At 45.3% G+C, this 26,799-nt stretch overlaps 1 protein-coding gene across 2 annotated transcripts in view; it reads right to left on the bottom strand.

The window, feature by feature from the left end:
• Nucleotides 1–204: 204 nt before the first annotated feature.
• Nucleotides 205–26,799, bottom strand: part of PXYLP1 (2-phosphoxylose phosphatase 1) — an 87,092-nt gene continuing 60,497 nt past the window's right edge. For both annotated transcript variants that reach the window (XM_040233895.1, XM_040233900.1), the window contains 4 exons: nt 17,022–17,180; nt 16,066–16,192; nt 7,459–7,598; nt 205–2,564 (listed from right to left, as the gene is read on the bottom strand). In XM_040233895.1, the coding sequence (XP_040089829.1) occupies nt 1,627–2,564; nt 7,459–7,598; nt 16,066–16,192; nt 17,022–17,180 (1,364 nt within the window). In that variant the 3' untranslated portion in view covers nt 205–1,626. The remainder of the gene's footprint in view (nt 2,565–7,458; nt 7,599–16,065; nt 16,193–17,021; nt 17,181–26,799) is intronic.

The following is a 26,799-nucleotide window of genomic DNA, read 5'->3' as shown; positions in this document are numbered from 1 at the left end:
TGTGGCCCAGGGCAGGACTCTGTCCCTTCCAGTCACCCTAGCAGGCCTGGCTTGGCCCATTGCTAGTCACACTGGGCCTCTCTTCCCCATGTGCACTGTAGAGTTTTCTAATTTAAAATGCTTTTATTAATTAAAAGATAAAACAGTTAAAACTCACTTGAAAAGAAACAGTGACTTATAGGTACAAACCATGAGTTACATGTATGAGTATTCTTCAAAAATTTATTAATAGAAACAGGTGTATTTAAATGAAACACTGGACAAAAACAGACAAAAAAGGCTGGAATGGCAACAACATTGGAGAATCTCACTTTACATTTCTTTGCACAGAACTAGCACCATTTTAGGCAGAAATCACAGATTTAATTATAATTGCTTCTAATATATAAAATACCTTATAAATATTATTTAACGATCTAGTAACAAAGTTCTTCCAAAAACTTATTTAAAAATCAATTTGAATTTACCATTTGAAACTGACGAAAATGGTTTAAAAATCGATCCAATTCTACTGCTTGTCAAAGGGAATGAGCCATCATTAGTTTTATTGGGAGAAAGTGCCTGAATTCAGCTTCTAGTTCCCTTCTAACCACCAAGCAGATACAGTAAATTGAATATTTCATAGGAATAAGAGCACATCTAAAACTGGTCTTAGAAAATATTTTCCTAGACTATAAAAATACTAAATGGAATACAAAAATTTCAGCATGTACAGCAAATAGACTACAGCAGACAAATATTGAAGACATACTCGAAACTATCTTATACCACAATCATCGTGAACATCAAGTATTATTCTAATAATTTTTTTATGATTCATTCTGGTTCAATGTTTGTTTCCCCTCAAGTTTTGTTATAATGTCAGATACAGACCAGATTCTGTGTTTCTAGCAGAAGTTACTGGAGGCACCACTGAATAATTCTGGGTATTCAACTGGTTCTCTCAAAAAGTGCTGAAAGTGCAATTGTAGTACAGCCTGGTTCTTAGAATGGGGGTCAGCAAACTACAGCCCTCAGGCCACAGCTGGCCCACTGCCTCTTTTGTGTGGCCTTTGACAGCTTAACTCATCCAGGGGTCATCTGTGGTTGCCTTCATGTTACAAGAGCAGCGTCGAGCAGCTGTGACAGGTGCTATAGGTGGCCTTTTGGTCCAGAGTCTATAATATTTACTATCTGGCCATTTATGGAAAAAGGTTGCCCACCCCTGTTTTAAATGAATCACTTCAGGAAACCATTCACTGAACAAGGACAAGGTGAGGTTGTCCCAGATGAAGAGGAGGTTTGGCTGAGATTTGCTGATTCCATCACACAGTACCAAGGAGATCAAAAGAATACACATTTGAATTGGCAACTTTGGGCACTGAAATATTATTCTGGCATCCAAGTAAAGTCTAGCTGGAATAAAGTACCTTCCTTTCTCTGTGAACTGACCACTATGTCTCAAGTTACTCACGTACCCAAATACAGTAATATACTCCCCGTTCAACCCCAAATCCACATGGGTCCCAAGCATGATTTCTGGCCTTTACAAACCACCTTGTAGCTTTAGCAGCCGACAGAACGAGAAGTGGACCTTCCTCATCCTTTTGAATTGGCATAGATTCTCAGCGCTGCATCGTGCACCTTTTAGAATCCTTCCCTGTGACATGCTTCATAATAATTGGTACTACCACCACCCAGGGCCACAAACATGTCCTTTTTGATGAAGCGGACTAAATTTTCGAGGGGACACATGGGCTTGGGAGACCGCCTGTGGTGGTCCTGGCAGAATGAAGTGTAGAACGTGATGTCAACACCATCATAGAGGATCCGGACGGAGTGCTCACGGGGTTTCTCTCTGTCCTGCCAGAGCTCAAAGACCAACCTGGCCGCAAACCGTGGGAATCTGGCTCCTGTAAGGCCCAAGGCACTGAGAATCGGGGCCAGAGTAACGTCATGAGCAGAGTACAGAGTGAAGAGTCCTTCCTTCTTGCCCTCTGCTGTCTGCTGCATGCGGCTGACAGTTTGGTTCAGGATGGGGTGGGCACCCAGGAGCGCGTACCCCAGGTACAGCTTCTTCTCCTGCCTCTCTCTCTCATCCTCTATCTGATGCGTCTTGATCACCTTGAAGTGGTCCATGGTGATACAGCCGTTCTTGGTGCAGGGGAAGCTGACATTGTGGCAGAAGAGGCAGAGCAGGGAGTCTATAGGGTTGGCAGCCCGGAGCTGCTTGGTGGGGATATCCACGATCCGGGCCATCTCCTCATAGGTCCTTTCCAGCTGCCTGTTATTCAAACGTAATAGGTACTGCCGACGCTGCTCCTTCTCCAGGTACTGGTTCCTCAGTGGGCAATAGCAGTTCCCAGAGCAGAACAGAGCACTGGGCTGGTGCCTGAAATAAACCTTCTTCCAGTCAAAATCTGGCAGAAAGCCATAGAGCAGAGCCAGCCCACTCTGCAGCGTCCGGCTCTTGCCGGTGGTCTCTAAGTGAAGCTGCTCTGCAGCCCAGTCACTCGGCAGGAGCTTGTGTTTCTTCAGGTAGATGTCCCTCAGCAGCTGGCCGTTCTGCAGGTGCTGCACGACCCCTGAAACACAAGAGCGCCACACGCTTGCCTCACTACCAGCTCAGTGAAAGGGACAGCCTGGGGAGCTGAGGCTCGCCCAATGCTGGAAGGCTTCAGACACTGTATGGTTACATCCTCGAGCCTGGCCCCCACTGCAAGGGACCCTCCAGAAGGGGCTCCCACCAGCATGTGAAGGGATTACACACAAAGGGATGAGCAGAGTGGGGCCCTGTCCTCTGGACCCACGCCTTTCCAGGGAGTACAGGGACCATCTGTCTGCCTCGATCCCTCCTCTGGAAGAGGGTTGTGACTGGTGGGGCTCAGAGGTAAGACCAGCCTGCTGGTGGAGGAGCAGGAGGTAACGGAGCCTAAGGAGAGCTTTCTCCCTCCTGACCAGGGACACATCGTTCCGCAGAGTGCCTGGGAGCTCACAGAAATCAGTCAGGCAAGGAGAACAAGTCAAATCCTGGCTGCCCAGTTCCCTTCTTCATGCCATATTCCCTATTCTCCCAGCCCAAGGCTCTCTGCTCACCTTCTGGGTCCATTCTGCCCAGTCCTGCCATTTACCTGCCCATGAGCAAGGATACTCTCCCTGCACAGATAATGGAATGATCTCCCAGGTACCTAGATGGAATATTTGTGGGAAAAAAAGAGAGCAAACTGCAGAATGGCATGTTTACTATGCTCCTTTTAAATTAAAATGAGGGGAAAAATAAGAACGTTATGTAGCTGCCTGTGTTTTGTATAAAGAAACTGGAAAGGCACATGATGGTTATCTGGGGGTGACGGGCACAGAGATGGGGGACGGTGATAGAACATGGGTAGCAGCATAAATTTTAAGTTTCCCTTTAGTAGTTCCTGGAGAAGGAAATGGCACCCCACTCCAGTATTCTTGCCTGGAGAATCCCATGGATGGAGGAGCTTGGTGGGCTAGAGTCCACGGGTTGCAAAGAGTCGGACACAACTGAGTGACTTCACTTTCACTTTAGTAGTTACAGTTTTGAAATACACACAGGAACTATGCCACAGTACAATTAAAAAAAAAAAAACACTGAAGAAAACTTATCTTTAAGTAGGAGAAGGCAATCCAAGATAAGAGCAAGCTCACTCTCCAGCCAACAGGATGCTGGGATGGCCTTTCAGTGTGAGATCTGAGTTCCCTGAGAGTGTAAACCACAGGCCCTGTGACCAGTGATGCCACTTATTCAGATGCCCGACTGGTCTGAAAAGCCCAACCACAAAGACAAGACAACTTCAGGCTGAAATGTGTGGGACAGAGGGAACAGTGTTGGCCTAGGAAGGGGAACAGCTCGGGGGGGGAGAAAACCATGAAGGCTATCTAGATCCTACTCTGAATGAAGAGTATGGAGAGCAGGGTCTGCTCAGAGATCTGGGTTGAGACAGGTCTTAGCATTTCCAAGTGACTTGCACAGAGGGGCCAACACCCAGAATCTGTGTCTGGCCCCCAGTTCCTTCTGGGCCTACCCTGCATTCTGAGGCCGCCTACGTTTACCACGTACCAGGCCTTTCTCCTTTAATCCTCACAAAAACCCAACAAAGAAAGCAGAAGGAAACTGAGGCCCAAGCCATTCACAGTTAAGATGTGGCCGAGCCAGAACTCCAGCTCCCCTGTGGGCCCAACCTGTGCTCTTAGTCCCGGCTCACATCTCCTCCCTACATGTTCATGCCGAAATATTACCCATTTAAGGTGTCTCCTCTCCAAACACAACTTGCATCTTCACAACCCAGCTCCTGTCCTTCCCTTTCTCTTCCCAGTGAAATCCTCATCCTGACTCCAATACTATAATTCTTTTTCTGTCCTCCTCTTTCTCCCCCAGGTGGAATTAATCATTCCCTCCTGTTCACACAGGCTGCTGGACTTCTGAGGCATTCGCTGCATTTGCTGAGCCTAGCATGTGCTAGAACTGTGCTCAGTGCTTTACACACACTGTCAAATGCAACTCGCCACCAGCTCTGTCGGGAATATGTTACATGCCCCACTTCATAGGTCTGTTTACTCCAAAGCCTGTGTTTATTCTGTAAGAACCTGCAGCTTGCAGCAGCACCCTCAGGGGCTTCCATGTGCTGTACCATCCAGTTGCCCTCCTCCCCTACACACGGCAGCTGCTAAAGCATCTGGGACAGAGTAGACACTAATGGTCAACTGCATCTTACATGGTTCCTGTGAGGTCCCCTAAGTGTGCCACTTATAAATGATTATTCTAACAGTGATGCAAAATTTCAAATAGATAAAAATGACCATTAAAAGAGACCAAGGGAATAGGAGCAAACTACCACAAATAAGATTTCTAGGGCAAGGCTAATTTGAAAAACACTGATGATAATAGGTCAGTTGGAAAGAAAGATGGGAATGAATAAACTACTTGATGCAATTACCCTGACCTCCCAGCCAGTTGATGCACACTGACCCTCAAGGACACCATAAGATTCTCTCAAGAACATGAATGTGTAAGTTCATCTCTATATGTGGCCAGGACTGTCTCCATCGACAGACACACAGCAAAACCATAACAGCAGGGACAGACAGCTTTTTTATTGCTGGGACCAGTCTCTGGAGGCCTAGTCATATTTTTGTTCTTAGAGTCTGTGAGTCATCCTCAGTCTTTATAATAAATGTCCTTTTTTTTTTTTTGGCTTGAGTTGGTTTCTGTTACTCACCACCAGTGGTTCTCAGCAAGCACAGATCTGCCCTCAGGGAGGGTTTGGGTTGACACAGTAACACGGGGAAGAACATTGCTGACCCCTGTGGGTGGGGGCCAAGGGCTGGACAGTCTTCACAAGGAACTGTTCTCTGTTCTGAATAACTTTTGAAAATACAAGACATTCCCATATGTGAAAATCCTTCAAGTTTTAATACTTTAGTCCTTGAAGTTTTAATACTTCAATTTCAAAACTTTTTTTGTGTGTTTCTACAGACATAAAACCATTTTTGCACAACACTAACATCTACTGAATTTTCCAGAAATAAATTAAGGGACATCTGTCTTTTGTTTTGATCACATTTGTCAAATAAATCACGTCCTGATACAGGGGGTATTAGGAGTCATCAGTGCACATCCTTTGATCAGTCTTCATTTGTAGCTGTCACCACACCCATCTACACTTATGTGCAAGCAATTGATTACTTCATTCTCTTTTCTAACCAAGGTGTGCTCAAACATTTATACTGAGATATATACAAATACATAATAATATAATTTCTTTTGCTTCTACTTCATATTACAGGTAGTATACCTGATATAACTGTTTTGTAAAATTATGTATATAGAACGGTTATATTTGAATTTCACTTTGGGATAGTTCAGGGATCACCACAAAATACTTGTTAATAAAAGGGGTCTCTGGTTCTGGTAGGAGGAGGACTCCTCTATTTTTATTTATTTGTTTTTAAAATATTTATTCATTTGGCTGCTCCAGGTCTTAGGTACAGCATACAAGATCTTCAGTTGTGGCATGTGGGATAGAGTTCCCTGTTCAGGGGCTGAACCCAGGCCCCCTGCATTGGGAGCACAGAATCTTAGCCACGGACCACAAGGGAAATCCCAAGACTCCTGTTTTAAACTAATGCAGAGCTTGCACATGTGGAACTAATTAGCAAAACCTTTTGACAAAACTCCTTATTCAAGGCTAGACCTCCACAGCCTTCATCTTGCCCCACTTGGTCACTTACTATCATTCTCCCCAATAATAATTTTCAAAACATGGGGAAACCAGTGGGGTTCGATGGACCTTCTTTCCATCAAAGCTGAGGTCCTAAGATGCTGGTGGATCAAGAAACAGAATATGGCCTCTAGGTCATCCTGATTCCTCCAGAAAGACCAGTGACCACACAAAGGTCCTCTGAGGTCTCAGACTGAAGAAGTAGAAAGCTGGTACCTCTCGGGGGCACCAGTTCTTTCTCGTCCCAACCCACAGTTAACTCACCAACCTATGCTGACAGTGTACTGGCTGCACAGTAGTATGAACAGGGGTGCAGAGGGAGAGATGGCTTTTGTGAAGAACACACTTGCAGGCTCCATGTGTGGTGGGGCTCTACCATATGCATGTCCCTCAGATCTGGGGCACTAAAACCTTTTAGCTGTTTTGTCTTAAGTATCTAAGAACATGGGACTGGTTACATACATCATGGCCTACCCATAGCGGAAGAATATGCAGCTATCAGGAATTATGTTGTTGATGAACACTTATTGGTAGGGAAAGATTGTCACAATATATTATTAAGTGAAAAAGTGGGCTACAAAATAGTGCTCAGGAAGATACAACTTGTGAGAATGAGTGCGTATCTGCATACCCATGACTGCATACAGATATTAACACTAAAGGTTATTAATTTCTTTGGTGAGATTATGAGTGCTTTAGATTCATCTTCCTTTTGCCTAATTGTCATTCCTACTTCCTCTTCCATGAATATATATATGTTTAATAATAAGAGAAAAGGCTATTTTTAATATTTAGAAATCAGACGGGACTTCCCTGGTTGGAGCAATGTATAGGAATCCACCTGCCAAAGCAGGGGACATGGGTTTGATCCTTGTTTGATCCGGGAAGATCCCACATGCCTTAGATCAGCTAAGCCTGTGCTCCACGACTACTGAGCCCACACATGAGAAAAGTCACTGAAATGAGAAACCAGTGCAGTGCACGAAGAGTAGCCCCTACTTGTTGCAACTAGAGAAAGCCTGCACACGGCAATGAAGACCCAGTGCAACCAAAAATAATAAATATATTTTTAAAAAGAAATGTGTAGTGAGATACCTTGGTGGGCTCACAGCTGCTTCAGGTACTAGTGCTGACTCACCCCGCGCCCACAGCGTCTCACCTGAGGCCCCACTGCATGCGTCCACCACACACGGGAGCGGGTGGAAGAAAGTGGAAGAATGGTTGATGTACTTACCTGTCTGCGTGAGCTCTCCCATCTCACACAGCTGGTGACTGGAGTAAAGAGGCAGTGAGTGCAAGGGGCTTTCAAAAGAGGCTCCAGGTCCTTTTGACATGTGATTCACAAAAGCCTCCAGTTTAGAGTGATACGGCTTCCTAAAGAAACAACACAGAAAGTTAGCGGTCAGTGTGCTCTGAAAAAGTCCACAATGATTTCAACTGCAACAAGCAGTATCCCAAGTGAGCCATGCCCTTTCTTACCTGCAATAATAGTACATTCCAATCTCATGATTACTCGCCTGCTGACACCTACATATAAAACCCCCACTCCGTCAGGCTAGCCTGAGCCCCTGCCATCTCCCGGAGTGCCCATCCTTCTCAAGCCCTGTGGGGGTTAGCGCTGACCTCATGCACTCTGTTCCCCAGCCCATACCACTCCTGTCTCCCCCTCCAGGAGGCCACCGACCTTACCAGGCAGCCAAGCCTCGGTTGGCGGTTGTCCTCGATTTCTCCCTCCCCTGCCCTTGCCCATGTGCCCTCCTGGGCTGCTCTGCTCCTCTCTCCTATCCCTGCATCCCTGAATAGGTTTTGGCTCAGGGAGCTTTTGTCTAGATGGCGTGGGCTCCTCCTTGACCTTCCTGCAGCCTAATCTTGCCTTCTTCACAGACAGTGAGGTCAACACAGGAGGCAGCCCTGTCGCCGCTCCCCCACAGCGCCACCTTGCCAAGGAGCCTCGTGTGGCCATTAGCCTACTCTGGCCCTGCCTGACTCAGGCCTGGGGCTCCCCAGTGCTGTTCTCCGGCCACACATAGCATCTGCCTTCTGTACCCCACACTTGTTCTTGCACCCTTCCAAGACTTTCCCCATGCTCCCTCTTCCTCCTAGAAAAGGCAACCTAACTTTCACTGGGGTAACCTTTAATCCTTAACTTATGTGACCTCTGGAAAATCTCTTGTGAATAATTAACTGATCAGGATAACCCATATCTCTACAGCTCACTATGCATTTTGCACATATGGTATCTCACTGCATGTGGGGTGATAATGAGGAGTGGGAAAAAAAACAGGTTACTTATGAGATCTTATGAAGTTTATGATATTATTTATATTTCTGCCATGAAGTCACATGTGGTAAATTAAGATTTATCAGTTGCATCACAAATACACAATTTCCCTGAATAATGAAATGACCTATGAATATATACATACATTTTCTCTGAATAATGAGATGACCTATGAGTATATACACCTTTCCCTTGAATAATGAAATGGCCTTTGACTGTTTATACATTGTCCAGCTGAACAGAGGTGGACAAATAGAGTAGTTCCCAACTAAACTAAAGCAGCATGAAAAGAAGCAAAGATAAATTGTTTAATGGCAGACCCCTGCTGTCTGAAAACCTAATTAACTTTGGCAATGCTTTTACAATGGCTGCCAAAATGGGTTTATTATCTTTCGAAAACATAAAGCTAAAAAAAAAAACCATTACAAAAATATGTTTTAGAGAATGCTAATCCTGACATACAGTATATAGTCTAATAAATCACCCTGTATTGCTACAAGACATTATGGCTTTCCATAAAAACAGAGGATGTTATTTTCCCTGAGGCTGAAACACATATATATTTGCAAACTGGGAAATAAAATGTCCAGACTGATAATGAGGCTGCTGAAATGAATCCACATAAACAAAGGCTATCTATCAACAGGAGTCAAATATTTTGCTCCAGGCCATTATTTCAGGTTGGTGATGTCTGAGGATCCAAGAAAGCTTTGCTACCAATTTTAGAAATGAAATTTTCCCACTGAAAGTGTTTGCTGGGAGGTCCCAAGTTTTCAGGGAATCTGATTGCTTAATGATGCATTAATATCTAAATATTCATGGAAACCTGTTTTTGATATGGAAGAATGATAATTCATGAAAGAAAAACTTCACTTATGGATAATATAACAAAAGACTGAGTCTTTTAATCAGGAAGAGGACCAGGTAACCTGAGTCTTTGGGCCTGTCCTGGATCTGAATGATCAGGTCCTGAGGCAGGAGATATATGGGCCCCAGACTGAGCAGCTGGAATCTGTCTCCTGAGGACAGATATTTCAAGATAAAGATAATGGCAAAAGCAAGAGGAAGTGGAGTCCTGCTTGGATAAAAGATAAAGAGACCACATATTTCTCTTTCTTGAGGTCAGAGACCCCCAAACTATGCATGCAAAGAAAGGATCCTTAGGAGAAGGGGGTGCTAGACCATAATATGTTCTGTCAACTTCCCTGAGACCTGTGCACTGCAATCTATCCTGGCTAAAAGATGGATGTGCACACACGGGAGGGCCTTTAGCCAGACCAATTATGGACTTAAAGCCAGACAAAGCAAGATGACTAGCCAGAGGAAACCCAGAAGAACTGCCTCCAAAAGCACAGGACTCTCTGTCTCTCTCTCTGAGCCAGCCCATGCTTCCTCTGCACATATATTCTCTCTTAATAAACATTTTAGCTGTCTCACTACTTTTCATCTCTTTGCTGAATTCTTTCTTCAAAGCAGACAACAGCAGCAGCCTAGGTTCAAAGCCTGGTAGGGGAACTGAGATTCCTGCTTCAAGCCATCACAGCCGAGGCCACCCCACAGCCTCTCAAGATCAGCTCATATACTGCTCCATCCCTGGAGTGAGACGGTCCCTAGCACACAGTAGATACCTCAAAAACACATGTAAATGAATTCAACTGGGAAGTGCCCCACACTTAAGATACTTCAGGAAAAGTCCAAGCCTTCTATAATCTGTAGCAATGAATATAGAAAGTTCCCATAGTTTATTAAAATATCCAGATTTTGATGGAAATATTAAAAATAAAGGCAGTTGTAAGTGAGCCTTACTTATATGACAGACTCTCTTTGGTCAAATTTTAGTCTCCTCTGAACCCTCTACCCAACCAGGCCTTGATCTTTGGAATTATACCTGTCTCTGCATTGCCCATTTGTAGCAAAAATCCTGCTAAAGCCAGTTTAGCCAGAATCTCACACTTTTTTTTTTTTTTTTTTTCTGCTGTGCTGGATCTTTGTTGCTATGCAGGCTTTTCTCTAGTTACAGCGTGAGGGCTTCTCTTTAAGGTGACTTCTCTTGTTGCAGAGTACAGGCTCCAGCTACACAGGCTCAGTAGTTGTGGTGCATGGGCTTAGTTGCCCCGAGGCATGTGGGATCTTAGTTCCCTGATCAGGGATCAAACCCATGTCTCCTGTATCGGCAGGCGGATTTTTTACCACTGGACCACTAGGGAAGCCCAGAATCTCCCACTCTTGGTATCTGATCACCTGACACCTGATCAAATTCCTCAACCCCAGTGGTATGTGGTCACCCTGCTTGCTTTCATCAGGAATCCTGTGGAGCCAGTTAACTGGAACCCCTCCACCCTGATGTGTCCTCATAGTAACTCTCCCTCCATTGACCCCCACCCTGCTCCTTGGCTAAAAAGCCCCCCTTGTCTATGCTCTATCTGGAACTGAGCTCAGTTCTATCCCTATTGTATTAACTCCTCAATAAGATCTGTTTTTACTGCTTTATCTGTTCTTCAGCTCTGGTTTTTCTTTAACAGTTAAGATACTAAAAACCATTCTCCGCTTCTTGGGAACTTGGTTAGATCCCATTTTTGAGATCCTAGTGGTAAGTAGAGTCACATGACTAAGTATTTGCCAGTGGAATGGAAGGATGTATGCCAATCTGTGTTTAGGCTTTCAGATCACGAGTGTGCCCCCTTCACACTCTCTTCCTTCCCTCTGGCCACGATCCCTAGGGCAGCAATCCAGGTTCAGCCAAGTACACATCCCTAGGGCATGGTGGGAGCAACAACTTGGAAGGAACCTGGGGCCCTGAATGATCGAGTAAAGTAAAATTATACAACCTGGAATACTCATCTCAGACCTTCATGCAAGAGATAAACTTCTGTTATTTAAGGCAAGGCATTCCTGGCTCCCCTTTTTATTTTTTACAATAAGTCCCCTATATATGAATGAGTTCTATTCTGACAGCACATTCACAAGTCCAACAAAGTTAGCCTAAGAAGTCAACTAACACAATCAGCTATATAGTATGTACTTTAATATGTTTATAATACTTTTCACACAAATAATACATAAAAACAAATGCAAAAAAATAGAGACCTTTAATCTTACCATACAATACCTTGAAAAGTGAGCTAAGTATCAGCTACATCACCACTGCTTTTACTCTTGATTCCAGACATCCTGGGCTTGAAATAAAGCTACTGTACTACTGTACTCTATATAGTATTGTAAAGTACACAAAAGCACAACCACTTGTACAGGTTACACATACATGACAATGTGTGGCAGACATGTGAACTAACTTACACGACTGGACGTGTGAACACATGTTCACGTCTTCAAAAATTCGAAACTTAAAGGTTCATATGTAGAGGGCTTCCTGTATTTTTATTTTCTGGCCATGCTACACAGCTTGCAGGGTCTTAGTTATCTGACCAGGGACCGAACCTGGGCCCATGGCAGTGAAAGCACTGAGTCCTAACCGCTGGCCCATTGGAGAATTCTCCTTGGTTCTCTTTATTATAACATCATGCACAGAAATGACTGTATCTGTGATGATGAATTTTTCTTCAGGAAATACCCATGTTATTGTATTTTCATTGGAAATCTACTTTCACACTGAAAACAGAAAGAGCCAGCAGTGCTACCATCTTAAGCCTTCAAACTATTTGCTTCAGAGTTCTTAATTACATTTTATATACATTTTCACACCTATTTATTACACAAAGCTCTAGACAGAAGCCCTGAGGCTAACCCACACATATATAAGAAAATGTATTGTGCTTTAGCCATCATTTGAGCAATTATTGAGTTCTGCACAGACTAGTAAGACAAGCAGAGAGAGGTATAAGACCAGTGACACTGTTATTCAAAAAAGCAATTCAAAAAAGCTTGCATGGCTGGAAACCAGAACAAGTTCATGCCACAGATTTTTACAGTTTATGCCAATTAAAGAATTTATTATTTTATATTATTAATAAGTAAAATGCTAAAAAGATAAACTTAATATACTTTTCTCAGTCTTTAGTTTTCTGGGCCTTTTTGCTCTATTTGATGTGATTACCCTCCCCACTCCCCCTTCCTGAAACTCTCCTTCCTCAGCTCTTAGAACATCACTCTCTTGCCTTCTTCCTGTTTGCAACTCCTCTATCTCCTTCAGGGACCCTTCTTTCTCTCTGTGCTATAATTGGCTGGTGCTCTCAGGGCTCTGGTTTTGGCCTGTTCCTCACCCCACAGCCTCTGTGTGTGATACCATTCAAGCCCACAGCTTCAGCTACCGTCTACATGCTGAACTCTCGAATTGACCTCCACCTCCCTGCAGGACAATGCTCCTGAGCCCCACAAATACTCATGAAGAGGCAGCTTCCACTATAAAGACTCTGAGAGTCACCAGAGGTGTCCTTGTAAAGGGAAACATCGGGGTGTCTGGCCCTTGCTGTTTCAGCTCGGTGCACCCCCACCTGCCAGCCCAGAAGTCTCCTTCACCAGATGGGAGTAATGGGCGCACTTCAGAATGCTCTGCCTCAGGGGAGGCTATAAAATTAATAATTCATGAAGGTGAACTGGCACCTGGGAATGCAGCAGGCCCAGCTGGTGACCCAGATCCACAGTCCCAGGGGACGAAGAGTCCCAGGTGGGTCCCCTTTGCTGGAACACCTCCTCACTCTTACGCTAAATGTGTGTTTATAATGACAAGTCAACATTTATTGTTATAAAAGATGGAATTCATTAAATGCCATTAATTAGTTAAACATGTATATTCTACCCATTTTCTAGAAAATATTGAAAGTAGCTCCTAAAAATACAGAATGTGGACTAAAATAGACCTTCCTTGACGGCTCAGTGGGTAAAGAGCCTGCCTGCAATGTTTGAGACACAAGAGAGAGATGCAGGTTCAATCCCTGGGTCAGGAAGATCCCCTGGAGAAGGAAACGGCAACCCACTCCAGTATTCTTGCCTGGAAAACCCCACGGACAGAGGAGCCTGGTGGGCTACAGTCCATAGGGTCACCCAGAGTCGGACACGACTGAGCGACTAAGCATACACACAGCACACATTCTATCCACTCTCTAGAAAAGACTGAGAGTAGCTCCCAAAAATACAGAATGTGGACTAAAATAGTAGAACTAGGCCAAAAAGTCAAGACCAAAGGAAATGACGCAGAAGTGGCTGGGGCAGCTGGCTCCTGGGAACTGCGCCGCTCAGGTGGCCGCTGCAGAAGTGGCCTCATCACGGGTCCTTCCATCGCCGTGGCAGAACGAGGGGCCCTGGGGCCTGACCTGGCCTTGTGACCACAACCACTCGGAGAGGAGAAAAGGCCAGGCCTGGGATATTCCAGGCTGCTGCAGTGAATGAAGCACCATTGCTCAAACTCTCAGCGGGGACCAGGTTCTGCACTTCTCTGCATCACCACAGTTAGACCTCACCAGGATTTCACAGCTGAGGCTCAAATCTACTGTGATAGACGCATGAGAGGCAATGATGACCTGTGATTCTTACTGAGCTCCTGAATTCATTCTGCAACCAACCCAGTCCAAAAACCAGGCTCGGGCTGGGAACCAGTGATATAGAAACAGTAAGGCCCAATGCCCTGCAGAGCCAGTGGTGTGGGAGGGCAGAAACAAGGATGCTGGAAGGAGAGCCTGCTGGTAGGGAGGAGGCTAGCCTGCTGCCCAGCGGCCCTGCCAAATGGGCTCCTTCCCTGGGAACAGCCAGGTGGTCCCCAGAGCCCTCAGGGTGCCCAGGGGCCTTCCAGTATCAGCTGATTGGCCTGGGGGCAGACCCATTGTCCCACCTGAGATTCTGAAGCCCAGCCAGAGAAAGGCGAGCAGAAGCTAAGAGCTGCCCACTGGAGCAGGGTACCTCCCATAAACCCTGTGAGGCTAATCTGGGTCCAGCCAGCTCAGAGGCCCAGTGGTCCATCTGTCTCTGGGTTGTTCAAAGTCCTGTACAATGACAAGACTGAGTCAGCTGTTAACACACTGAACCTCTGCTGTGCCAAAGGAAAGCCACTTCCCCTAGCCACCCTCCCGTCACCCTGGATGCTCCAGCCCAGTAACTAAAGGGTTAACCCCCAGCACAGCAAGTGGCCTCTATCCCTGCCCTAAACATAAGGCTAGTTAAGGTCTGGTCATTAAATATTTTGTTCTGAGGCCCTTCCTGTACATCCCTCTTTTCAGGTTGAGTGAGACAGTGGTGGTGCCTGATACAAACAGAGAAGCCCTCCTAACGCAGTGGGAGAGGTTTCCTAGAAGGGGTGCCATCTCAGAGGGTCTTGGAGGAGCTAGCTATAGGAGGGGACCAGCAAGCCAAACCACAGGTGCAAAGGCCTGAAGGGTGAAGAGCCAGCAGGCAGTGGTGGGTAGGGGCAGAGAGTCCCAGCAGAAAGGCTGCACAGAGGGCTAGAGATGAGGAAGAAAGCCAATGATTGCACACGGGCTGGGCTCCATCCAGGAGGTTTTCCAGGCTGTGGGACATGAGGACATGCATCCATGCTTGTTGAACACAGAGGAGAAGACACAAATTCCTAGGCTTCGAGCTTTGTGACCTCCAGCAGGAAATGAAAGCCTAGAGTCATGTGGTATTTTTCATGATGTTTTTACATAAAATGGTTCACTTCCTCTTCCCTGTGATATTAGACAATAAGAAGGCTGAGATGCAAAGGGTTAGCCTGGAACCCCTGCGTTCACACTGCAGTCCACTGTGAATGGACAGCCCTGGCTGCTGGGTGGCAAGGGTTCCACCAGGCTGGTACCCACAGCATTCCATCACCATAACATCTTCCCCACGGAGTACTTCCCCGTCTCCTCCCTTCATTCATTAAACTCTGCCTGGGAGATAACGAGCCCCCACCACACCTGCTGAGGCCTGGCCCATCGCTTTACTGCTAACCGTGCCTCTCACTTTAGACCCATGCCATTTCCACAGGCACACTTCTACTCTCTTTTCAAGTATTTTTCATCCTAAAGGCTGTCACCCAAGAGCAGGTTGTCTCTCCTCCTGGGAAGAATGGAAAGCCTGACGTAATGCTTTCCCTGTAAATGACTCTGCAGCTGGTGATATTCAGCCTTCTCATCCCATTACTCCTCACGCCAGCTCTGCATGGTCAGCAGCATCATCCCCATTTCAGAAACAGAAGGCTGAGACCCAGAGAGAGTAAGGGACATACCTGCAGCCCTGAGTGGAACAGCCACACCAGGGTCTGAGGACTCCTGGCCCAGTGCAGGGAGTGTCTCAACTGTTTCTTAAACTAAACAACAGCAGGGAGGGAGACTGTAGATAGCAGACTGGCCAGGGCTCAAATCTCAGTTTATCTGCTGTGTGGCCTCAGACAGGTGTCTTCACCTCTCTGGGCCTCTGTCCTCACCTCTCTGAGCCTCTGTCCTCTCAACCGTGAAATGGGATTAACCTGCAGGATCGTTCTGAAGATCCAAATCCTGGCAAACAGTACTCACTGGATGTGCGCAGGCCACTCCCCATCCTGTCATCCTGTTTTGAATAGTTTTCCAGTCACTCTTTTAATCTGAAAAGAGATTCTTTTCAATGACTTTTAAGAAAAGTGGGATTTACCTGTTAGCCACCAGAGTGCAGTCAATTTCCGGGCGCTTCGTTTTGGGAATGGCGTACAGTGGGTACCTGTCCCCGTGTCGAATGAACACGTGCACAGAGATCAGCTTAAAATGATGTGGAGCATGGCCTGCGTGAGAAAAGCATGTTGCCTGGTTGTCACTCAGGAACAGTCTACCCTTTCAGCTCGCAGAGGCCGGGAGGGGTGGCCATGGTGGAAGGGTGCCTTGCTGGGTTGGAGCGAGGGGGGCCTGCTGACTCCCTCACAAGGAAGGGCAGAGGAACATAAGAGGGCTGCTTATGCCCCCAGAGTCCCAGCACTCACAGGGAGGCTTTGGGGTGTGGCTGGGGGCTGGAGATCAGTGAAGTGGGGGCAAGACTGCTTAGGTAGCCTCACTCACATCCACAGACCAGGGGGAGGACCACGGAAGTACTGGAAACCATGACTTCTGCTTTAACTCTTTCTCTTGTGAAACAAGACTGGGCAGAAAGAGATAAATACTCAACATCTTCTTTGATTTACTTTCAGAAAAGCAGAAGTCAACAGAGAAACCATATTTTCCTACACCTTTAATGCCAGACACCAGCAGGGTATGACGTGGGAGTCCTAAGCCCTAAGAGAGCCCACCTGGGAAAGGGTTGAGCTGAGGGTGACCCCCTAGAACCCTTCAAGGTCACCTTTCTGCTCATTCTCACTGAAAATCAGGATGACGGCAAACAACTGTGGAAGCCTTCTTATGCGCCTCATGCTGCTCAAAGCAGTTACTTACTTGTCCCAGCAGCCCTGTCTGTGAGTAGGGATGGCTTGTTATGCCCATTTTACAGATGAGGAAACTAAGACCTGAACTCATTCAAGGGCACAGCCCAGTGGTGACTGCAGGATTGGAGCCCCGGCTATCTAGCTCCTTAGATGCTGTGTGAAGATGCTACCATGTCGGGCTGCACAGCCGGCCACCTACCTTCCATGCTGCGCTCAGCCACACCTGGAATGTTGCAGTACAAAAGGGCTTCATATACCGGGTCCATCACGGGGGGCTCCGTTGCTGGGTCAGGCATGATTCTCTTTCGATTCTTGCTGGTCACTCCATTCTTGGTTGCCAACACTGGGATCAGGTGGACTGCAGGGAAAGCAAAGTAGGTCAGGAAACATGTGATCATGGAGGGCACATGCCAGCTAGAGGACCCCAGAGGGCAGCTAGATTTTCACCAGAATTCACCTCTCTCTCAGAATTAGGCTGGACTTCAATGCATCAATAGCAAAATGTCAGCTTCCCATTCAAGAACTCTTAAAAAAATTTTTTTTAATTTATTTTTTAATTGAAGGAAAACTGCTTGACAATGTTGTGCCATTTTCTGCCGTACAACAACACAAATCAGGCATAATTATATATGTGTGCTGTGCTCAGTCATTTAGTCATGTCCAAATCTTTGCAACCTAGGGACTGTAGCCCACCAGGCTTCTCTGTCCACGGGATTCTCCAGGCAAGAATACTGGAGGGGGTTGCTGTGCCCTCCTCCAGGGGATCTTCCCGACCTAGGAATTGAACCAATATCTCCAGTGTCTCCTGCACTGCAGGCAGGTTCTTTACCCACTGAGCCACCTGGGAAGCCCCTAATTATATATAAATATCTTTTAAAAATATTTATTTATTTGGCTGTATTGGGGCTTAGTTGTAGCACATGGGCTCTTCATAGGAGTGTGCAGACTCTCTAGTTTTGGCACACGGGCTTAGTTTCTCTGTGGCATATGGGATCTTCGTTCCTGATCAGGGATCGAACCCATGTCTCCTGCACTGGAAGATGGATTCTTAACCACTGGACTACCAGGGAAGCCTTGAGTCCCCTCCAAGCCCTGCCTCTTTCTTAACACCCTCCTCCTCCCCTTGACAGTAATTATCTATGCAACATCAGATGGGCTACCCAGAGAGAGGGGGCCTCACCCACAGTGGTGAAGGAGAACTTACTAACTTCATGCAATCTGATTACTTCATTCTGAACACCCTTTGAATTCTGGTAAATACTAAGGTGGAAAGCCATTATCTACCGAGTGCCTATGAAGTGCTAGACATGTGTCTGTCATATCTCATTTAATACCATCTGCCTTGCACTCTGGGCCCCGCTGAGCCCAAGCATGGGTATCTGCTCATTAATTCTCAAGAGACTATTTTACAGTGAAGAGAGCCACAGACCCAAGGCAAGGCTGAGGCAACTGCCCAAGGTGTATGTGCTGGAGGGAAGACATCTCAATCTCACCCATCTGTCCCCAGCCCAGGTTCTCCTCTACCCCCAGCTGCTGGATGTCATGGATGGACACTGCAGTCTGTTATGCTTGTCCAGACAGCACCCCTCTTTCTGCTGGGGAACCACTCCTTCCCTGCCATGTGGTTCAGCTGAACTGCCAATCACAATGTCAAGTACAATACAGACAAGAGGAGGGGACTCCTTTTCTCCTGGACACTGATATCTAAGAACAGAAACCCAGGGCTGCCCCAGTCATTTGTCCCTCCATGGACAGCCTCTGCCTGAAGTGGCCAGAGCAATAAATGAGGAGAATTATCAGAGAGAAAGAAGAAGGAAGATCTGAGGACATCCATCCTCTGGGCCCTGGGTCCAGATGCGGCTGAAGTGCCCATTCGATGTCCCAGTTCTGTAAGCCGAGAAAGTCTGCTTATTACTTAAGCTAGTCTCACTTGGGCTTCTGTTCCTTTCAACCAAATGAGTCCTGGTTTATACATTTTATCAATTATTTACAAGCAGCTGTAAGTCCACCTCCTAGGTTAGTAGTACGCAATCTTTCAAAGAGTTTCCAAATTGGAACTACCTACAATAATAATCGTTGTATTTTTACCATCACCAACTGAGGGAATATGTGAAAATAGGTGTGCCCATGAATCATTAGAAGAAGATGAAGAGGTAGCAAGAATACACAGAAGAACTGTACAAAAAATGTTCTTAATGACTCAGATAACCACTCTGGCACTCACCTACAGCCAGACATCCTGGAGTGCGAAATCAAATGAGCCTTAGGAACCATTACTACAAACAAAGCTAGTAGAGGTGATGGAATTCCAGTTGAACTATTTCAAATCCTAAAAGATGATGCTGTTAAAGTGCTTGACTCAATATGTCAGCAAATCAGTAGTGGAAAGGTCAGTTTTCATCCCAATCCCAAAGAAAGGCAATGCCCCTAAATGTTTAAATTACCACACAATTGCATGCATTTCACATGCTAGCAAGATTATGCTCAAAATCCTTCAAGCTACGCTTCAAACAGTATGTGAACCGTGAACTTCCAGATGTAAAAGTTGGAATTAGAAAAGTCAGAAGAACCAGAGATCAAATTGCCAACATCCATTGGATCATAGGAAAAGCAAGGGAATTCCAAAAAATCTACTTCTGCTTCACTGACTATGCTAAACCCTTTGACTGTGTATATCACCACAAACTGTGGAAAATTCTTAAAAAGATGAAAATATGTGACAACCTTACCTGCCTCCTGAGAAATGTGTATGCAGGTCAAGAAGCAACAGTTAGTACTGGACATGGAACAACAGACTGGTTCCAAATTGGGAAAGGAGTACATCAAGGCTGCATATTGTCACCCTGCTTATTTAACTTATATGCAGAGTACATCATGCGAAATGCCAGGCTGGATGAATCACAAGCTGGAATCAAGATTGCCAGGAGAAATATCACCAACCTTAGACATGCAAATGATACCACTTTAATGGCAGAAAGTGAACAGGAACTAAAGAACCTCTTGGTGAAGGTGAAAGAGGAGAGTGAAAAAGCTGACTTAAAACTGAACATTCAAAACACTAAGATCATGGCATCTGGTCCCATCACTTCATGGCAAATAGATGGGGAAACAATGGAAACAGTGAGAGACTTTATCTTCTTGGGCTCCAAAATCACTGTGGATGGTGACTGCAGCCATGAAATTAAAAGATGTTTGCTCCTTAGAAGAAAAGCTGACAAACCTAGACAGCGTATTAAAAAGCAGAGACATCACTTTACCAACAAAGGTCTGTATAGTCAAAGCTATGGTTTTTCCAGTAGTCATGTACAGATGTGAGAGTTGGACCATAAAGAATGCTGAGTGCTGAAGAATTGATGTTTTTGAACTGTGGTGTTGGAGAAGACTCTTGAGAGTGCCTTGTACAGCAATGAGATCAAATCAGTCAATCCTAAAGGAAATCAACCCTGAATATTCACTGGAAAGACTGACACTGAAGCTGAAGCCCCAATACTTTGGCTACTTGATGTGAAGAGCCGATACACTGGACGAGATCCTGATGCCGGGTATTGAGGGCAAGAGGAGAAGAGGACGACAGACAATAAGATGGTTGGATGGCCACTGACTCAATGGACATCGCTATTCACTATCATCAATTCGCTATCAGGGAGATAGTGAAGGACAGGGAAGCCTGGCATGCTGCAGTTCATAGCATTGCAGAAAGTTGAACATGACTTGGCAACTGAACAACAATAACAACAATGAATCATTTAACTTCTTATTAATTATCATATAAACGCATCCATTTGAACAATAGCTAAAACAGGGTCAATCACCAGTCTAAACCACCTTAAATTCCCTAACTACCTCTACAATTTTCCTTATAGTTAAAGTTTCCCTTTGGCAAACATGTTATAAACAAAGGTATAAGATAAGCAATCCATCAAGAAGAAAATATTTACAACATATATAACAAACTATTTAATATTCAAAGTGCACAAATCTCCTAAAATTGAAAAATTAAAAAGGATAAACACAATGGTGTGATCACACATCTAGAGCCAGATATCCTGGAATGTGAAGTCAAGTGGGCCTTAGAAAGCATCACTATGAACAAAGCTAGGGGAGGTGATGGAATTCCAGTTGAGCTATTTCGAATCCTGAAAGATGATGCTGTGAAAGTGCTGCAGTCAATATGCCAGCAAATTTGCAAACTCAGCAGTGGCCACAGGACTGGAAAAGGTCAGTTTTCATTCCAATTCCAAAGAAAGGCAATGCCAAAGAATGTTCAAACTACCGCACAATTGCACTCATCTCACACGCTAGCAAAGTAATGCTCAAAATTCTCCAAGCCAGGCTTCAGCAATATGTGAACCGTGAACTTCCTGATGTTCAAGCTGGTTTTAGAAAAGGCAGAGGAACCAGAGATAAAATTGCCAACATCCGCTGGATCATGGAAAAAGCAAGAGAGTTCCAGAAAAACATCTATTTTTGCTTTATTGACTATGCCAAAGCCTTTGACTGTGTGGATCACAATAAACTGTGGAAAATTCTGAAAGAGATGGGAATACCAGACCACCTGACCTGCCTCTTGAGAAATCTGTATGCAGGTCAGGAAGCAACAGTTAGAACTGGATATGGAACAACAGACTGGTTCCAAATAGGAAAAGGAGTACGTCAAGGCTGTATATTGTCACCCTGCTTATTTAACTTATATGCAGAGTACATCATGAGAAACGCTGGGCTGGAAGAAACACAAGCTGGAATCAAGATTGCTGGGAAAAATATCAATCACCTCACATATGCAGATGACACCACCCTTATGGCAGAAAGTGAAGAGGAACTAAAAAGCCTCTTGATGAAAGTAAAAGAGGAGAGCGAAAAAGTTGGCTTAAAGTTCAACATTCAGAAAACGATCATGGCATCTGGTCCCATCACTCCATGGGAAAAAGATGGGGAAACAGTGGAAACAGTGTCAGACTTTATTTTGGGGGGCTCCAAAATCACTGCAGATGGTGATTGCAGCCACAAAATTAAAAGATGCTTACTCCTTGGTAGAAAAGTTATGACCAACCTAGATAGCATATTCAAAAGCAGAGACATTACTTTGCCAACTAAGGTCCGTCTAGTCAAGGTTATGGTTTTTCCAGTAGTCATGTATGGATGTGAGAGTTGGACTGTGAAGAAGGCTGAGCGCCGAAGAATTGATGCTTTTGAACTGTGGTGTTGGAGAAGACTCTTGAGAGTCCCTTGGACTGCAAGGAGATCCAACCAGCCCATTCTGAAGGAGATCAGCCCTGGGATTTCTTTGGAAGGAATGATGCTAAAGCTGAAACTCCAGTACTTTGGCCACCTCATGCGAAGAGTTGACTCACTGGAAAAGACTTTGATGCTGGGAGGGATTGGGGGCAGGAGGAAAAGGGGACGACCGAGGATGAGATAGCTGGATGGCATCACTGACTCGACAGACGCGAGTCTGAGTAAACTCTGGGAGATGGTGATGGACAGGGAGGCCTGGCGTGCTGCGATTCATGGGGTCACAAAGAGTCGGACACGACTGAGCGACCGAACTGAACTGAAAAAGGATATGAGCAGGCTAATTATAGAAAAATAAATCTCAGGGCAATAAACATACAAAAAATGTTCAATATTATACATACTTTAAAAATACATATGAAGTAGTAGGATAGGATTCCCTGTGTCCCATCAGATTAGAAATCCACATTTTAACAATAATATCAGTACTTGCCAGGGTTTGAAACCTATATTTCCCTGTATTTCAGGTGAGAGAGGAAGTTGAAAGGACTTTTAGGAAGGAGTATTTGCCAGTCACCACCAAAATGTTACATGTACTTTATCCATGACCCTATTATTCTATCTCTTGGAATCTATTCAACAAAAATATCAATTCCCATCACCAAGACATATGGCCAAAGAGATTCACTGCAGCACTATATATAATAACACAAAAAAGGGAAATGACCTAAATATCTTTTATCAGCAGAACAGAATGTAACACCCACAGTGGAATATTCTGTCAAGGTTAAAAAGAATGAAAAATAATAAAAGATTCTTTGATTTTTGTGACTAAACCAAGTCACTGGATATTCACATAATCCTTTTTATGGAAAGAAAAAATTAACCATAAGTATATGAATATATAGGCATTTTTATTATGTAAATGAACAGAAAAATGTCTACAAGGACATTCCCCAAAAGTGCCTTTGGGGAATGGGTAGAATGGGGTGTAAAGAAGTATTTTCACTTAAAAATAAATAAATAAATAAATTAAAAAAAAAAAAAAAAAAAAGAACACTTCCTAACACCATACACCAAAATAAACTCAAAATGGAGTTAAGATCTAAATATAACGTCGGACACAATAAAACTGAGGAAAACTTAGGCAGAATGATCTTGGACATAAATCACAGCAAGATCTTTTATGACCCACCTCCTAGAGTAATGAAAATAAAAACAACAACCAAAAAGAGGAGGAGCAAATAAGAAAAGATATCTCCTTGTAATATCTTGACTTTATCTTGGGCTTGGCTTCTACTGTCATTTATCCCTTTTGTGTGTATGGAGTTTGGGCTATAAAAATAGGGTGTGGTTAATTACAAAAGCTTAAATAAATTTCTAGAGATTGATAAAAAAAAAAAAGAAGTATTTTCACTTTTCTGTGACTGTCTACATTGTTTTATAAATCCATACATATATATATGTAGATACTGATATGTATTTACAATAAGCATGTTACATATTATCTACATTCTATATGTATACAAATACATGTATATTACTATCATGTCCAGATATATTGATACTTTTTTTTCTATAAGCATATTTTCATTCATTACTTATGATGAAACAACAACCACAGAGCTAGAGTTGGTCCTTCACCAACTAAAGAAGCCCTTCAGTTTGTCCTAAACCCACTCTCTTCCTAACAGTTAGGAAGGTCTGGAACTGCTAACACACAGCTCAAATATCCAAAGGTAATTTACCATGGTGGGGAGAATTTGTGCCAGAGCAAGAGGACAATAAAAAGTATATGTCATAATTAGCCTCCAATTAAAATAAATAAATAAATTTAAAAATAAAATAAAGAAGGGGTGGGGGGAGTACATGTCCTAAGGCAGCATGTTAATGACCCAGCCCTTCCAGCCACGTGGCACCCCTCAGTCCTTGATTCTGCTCTTTTATTAAGCGGTACCAGGTGCTGGCCCCTTGGCCATGCCTGTGGGCACACTCCCTTTCAATCTGGGCCACTTAGCTGAAGCTAAGGAGACATAATACGAGTGACCCTGGGACAGAGGGGCATGGGTTCCTAAGCATCCCAGAGTCCTCACAGTTTGCTGGTTTATTTGAGAGGCCTGTTGGAACTGCTATAAGCTGAGTGTTTGCTGTGCTGTGCTCAGACGTGCTCAGTCATGTCCAACTCTTTGCGACCCTATGGACTGTAGCCCACCAGGCTTCCCTGCCCATGGCATTTTCCCAGCAAGAATATTGGAGCAGGTTGCCATTACCCACTCCAGGGATCTTCTGGGCCCAGGGACCGACCTGAATCTCCTGGGTCTCCTGTGCTGGCAGGTAGATTCTTTACCATTCATTGCACCATTTGGGAAGCCCAAGCTGAGTGTTCATGCTCCCCCAAATTCACGTTAAAATCCTAACTGCCAATGTGATGGTATTTGGAAGTGGGGCCTTGGGGAGTAATTCAGTCAAGAGGGTGGAGTCCTCATGAATGAGATTTGTGCCATTATAAGAGAGACCCCAGAGAGCTGCCACCCCCATTTCTGTGATGTGAGGTTACAGCAAAAAGGGGGCTAAGGGCAGACTTAGGTGTAAGGGAGCATCCTGGGACTGGAGGATGCCGCTTCTTCTGGCAGGCCTCCCCAGCTCCTCCACTGCCCTGAGGACACGTAGGAACTCTGCTGATCCCACGCAGCTCATATGTCACTGGGCAAGAAAAAGGAACTGTAGGCGCATCAGAAGGAACAGTGGGCAGTCAAACAGATGGAAGAATAACGAGGTGTCATGTAGGTGTAAAAAGCTCTACGAACAGACAAGAGTGCCCTGGGGCCACTGTATCGTTGTGGCAACACAACAACACAATAGGAGACACCTTTTATTAGTAATTAACTCGGTATCAATGGGCACATGTTTTCTTTGTGGTGTGATTTCCCAATAGAAGAATTCATACGCCACCTGGGGATATGAGTCTCTCCCATTTACGTCTGCTGTACCTGTTCATCGCATCTATATTCACTTTCATCCCGTCATCATATCCATAAACCTTCTTGTATAAAAAGATGCCAGTGATGTCTCAAGGTCAAAGAATGGCAGAGAACATGACCTCTAAAGCAGCCCCTTGGGCCCCCTCACACGCAAAAGCAACTAGCAAACTTCTTAGAATGAGAGTAAGACAATCAGATGCTGTTTCATGTAGGCCCCTCCCTTGTCTCACCACCCACCTCATCCCTCAATGCACAGAGGAAGGATCCATGTGCCTCATTACCAAACATCCCTGTAGCTGTGACTAGAATTCAAGCCAAACTGGCTGGTGCTGCCTTTTCCAGCCTTATACCTCACCTCATCCTAGGAAGAGCAACCATCAAGTCAGGCATGAACCTCAGGCAGAGGCAGGTCAAGGGACTTGCCTGGGGTCACTTGCCCTGTAAGCCTGTTGACCTGCCAGGCCTGGTATTTAGGCATCTCCTATCCAGCTATCCAACATTTATTGAGCATCTACTAGGAATTCTTCAGAGAATAAAAGACTCCGGTTGCTGTCCTTCTGCCAGAGCTTACAATACAGTTGAGGAGGGTGGTAAGATATTAAATGAGAACACGGGAGCAGAAAGCATATGGGGAAATGTCCTTCTCAGCCACAGTGCCTCTGCATACCCTGGGGGCTGGTTTGGGGGTATGGGTGTAAGAATAATGCAGAAACAAGCTGGATTTAGAGGAGATACTGGGAAGTCACCACAAGAGTGATTAAGAAGAGGCTCGGAAGAAATACCATCTATCAACAAGTCTCAGCTCAGCAGCCAACTTGGTGAACATGTCTGAAGAGAGATGTTTCATTCAACAATGCACTACTTCTTTTAATTTTTATTTATTCTATTGAAGAGCCCCGTGGGAGAGAGGAAATGAGAGAAAGAACGAGTCCAGAGTCAGGGTCGGATCATGACCCTAGCCCCTAGCCCCGAGCTCCTTCTTGTCTGGCCTTGGTTTCAGGCCCCTTAGTTATCCCACATGCTCAGCGGGCTGTGTGTGTGCAGCCAGTCATCATCTGGGAATCACTGTGACTTCACGAAGACAGGTCAGTGCCTCTCTTCCAGGGCACCAAGCCCCATGCCCACCATCTCCAGCTCCTCACTCCATATGGGGGCTCTGGCCCAGGGCAGGGGACAAGAATTTACCTGCTTCCAGGCCTCTTCCCACCTGCTCTAGCATTCAGAACCTGCTGTATGCTGCCCTTTACAGGAGATTCTGATGGAGGCTCAGAGAACCACCTCTCCTTCCCTCTGTAGGTGGCTCCTCTCCCAGGTCAACCCCATGCTGTGGTGGGGGTGGTCATGACCCTTCTCCAGGACCCTGTCCTTGCCATGCTGGTCCCAGGGATGGGACCTGGCACTAGCCAACTGCATCATAAAGGCCCTTTCCAGGAAAGACAGCTTCCCCACATGGAAGAATCAGGTGACCCCAGAACCCCTGCCTCCTGCCATCCCTGCCCTAGTCATTTAGTTATCCTGCTGCTGTTTAGTTATCACCTCTTCCTCTGATTATACAGACACCCTGGCAGGTTGAAGTCAGGTATCTAGGACCCACAGGTGTCCCAGGGCAGGTGGGCAAGTGTTGGCCGACCCGTCTCCACCACTCTGGGTTCAGCTGCCCCACAGGTCTCACCACTGACTGGACCAGCAAAGAACCTGGTGGGGCCAAGGTATGGCCCCACCACCTGCTTTGCACCTTCCTAGCTCCAGAGTCTGCTTCACCCT

Source organism: Oryx dammah, unplaced genomic scaffold, assembly GCF_014754425.2.
Source record: "Oryx dammah isolate SB20612 unplaced genomic scaffold, SCBI_Odam_1.1 HiC_scaffold_2, whole genome shotgun sequence".
Lineage (NCBI taxonomy): Eukaryota > Metazoa > Chordata > Mammalia > Artiodactyla > Bovidae > Oryx > Oryx dammah.
Note: the sequence above shows the minus strand (reverse complement) of the source record. Positions and strands in the feature narration are given on the sequence as shown.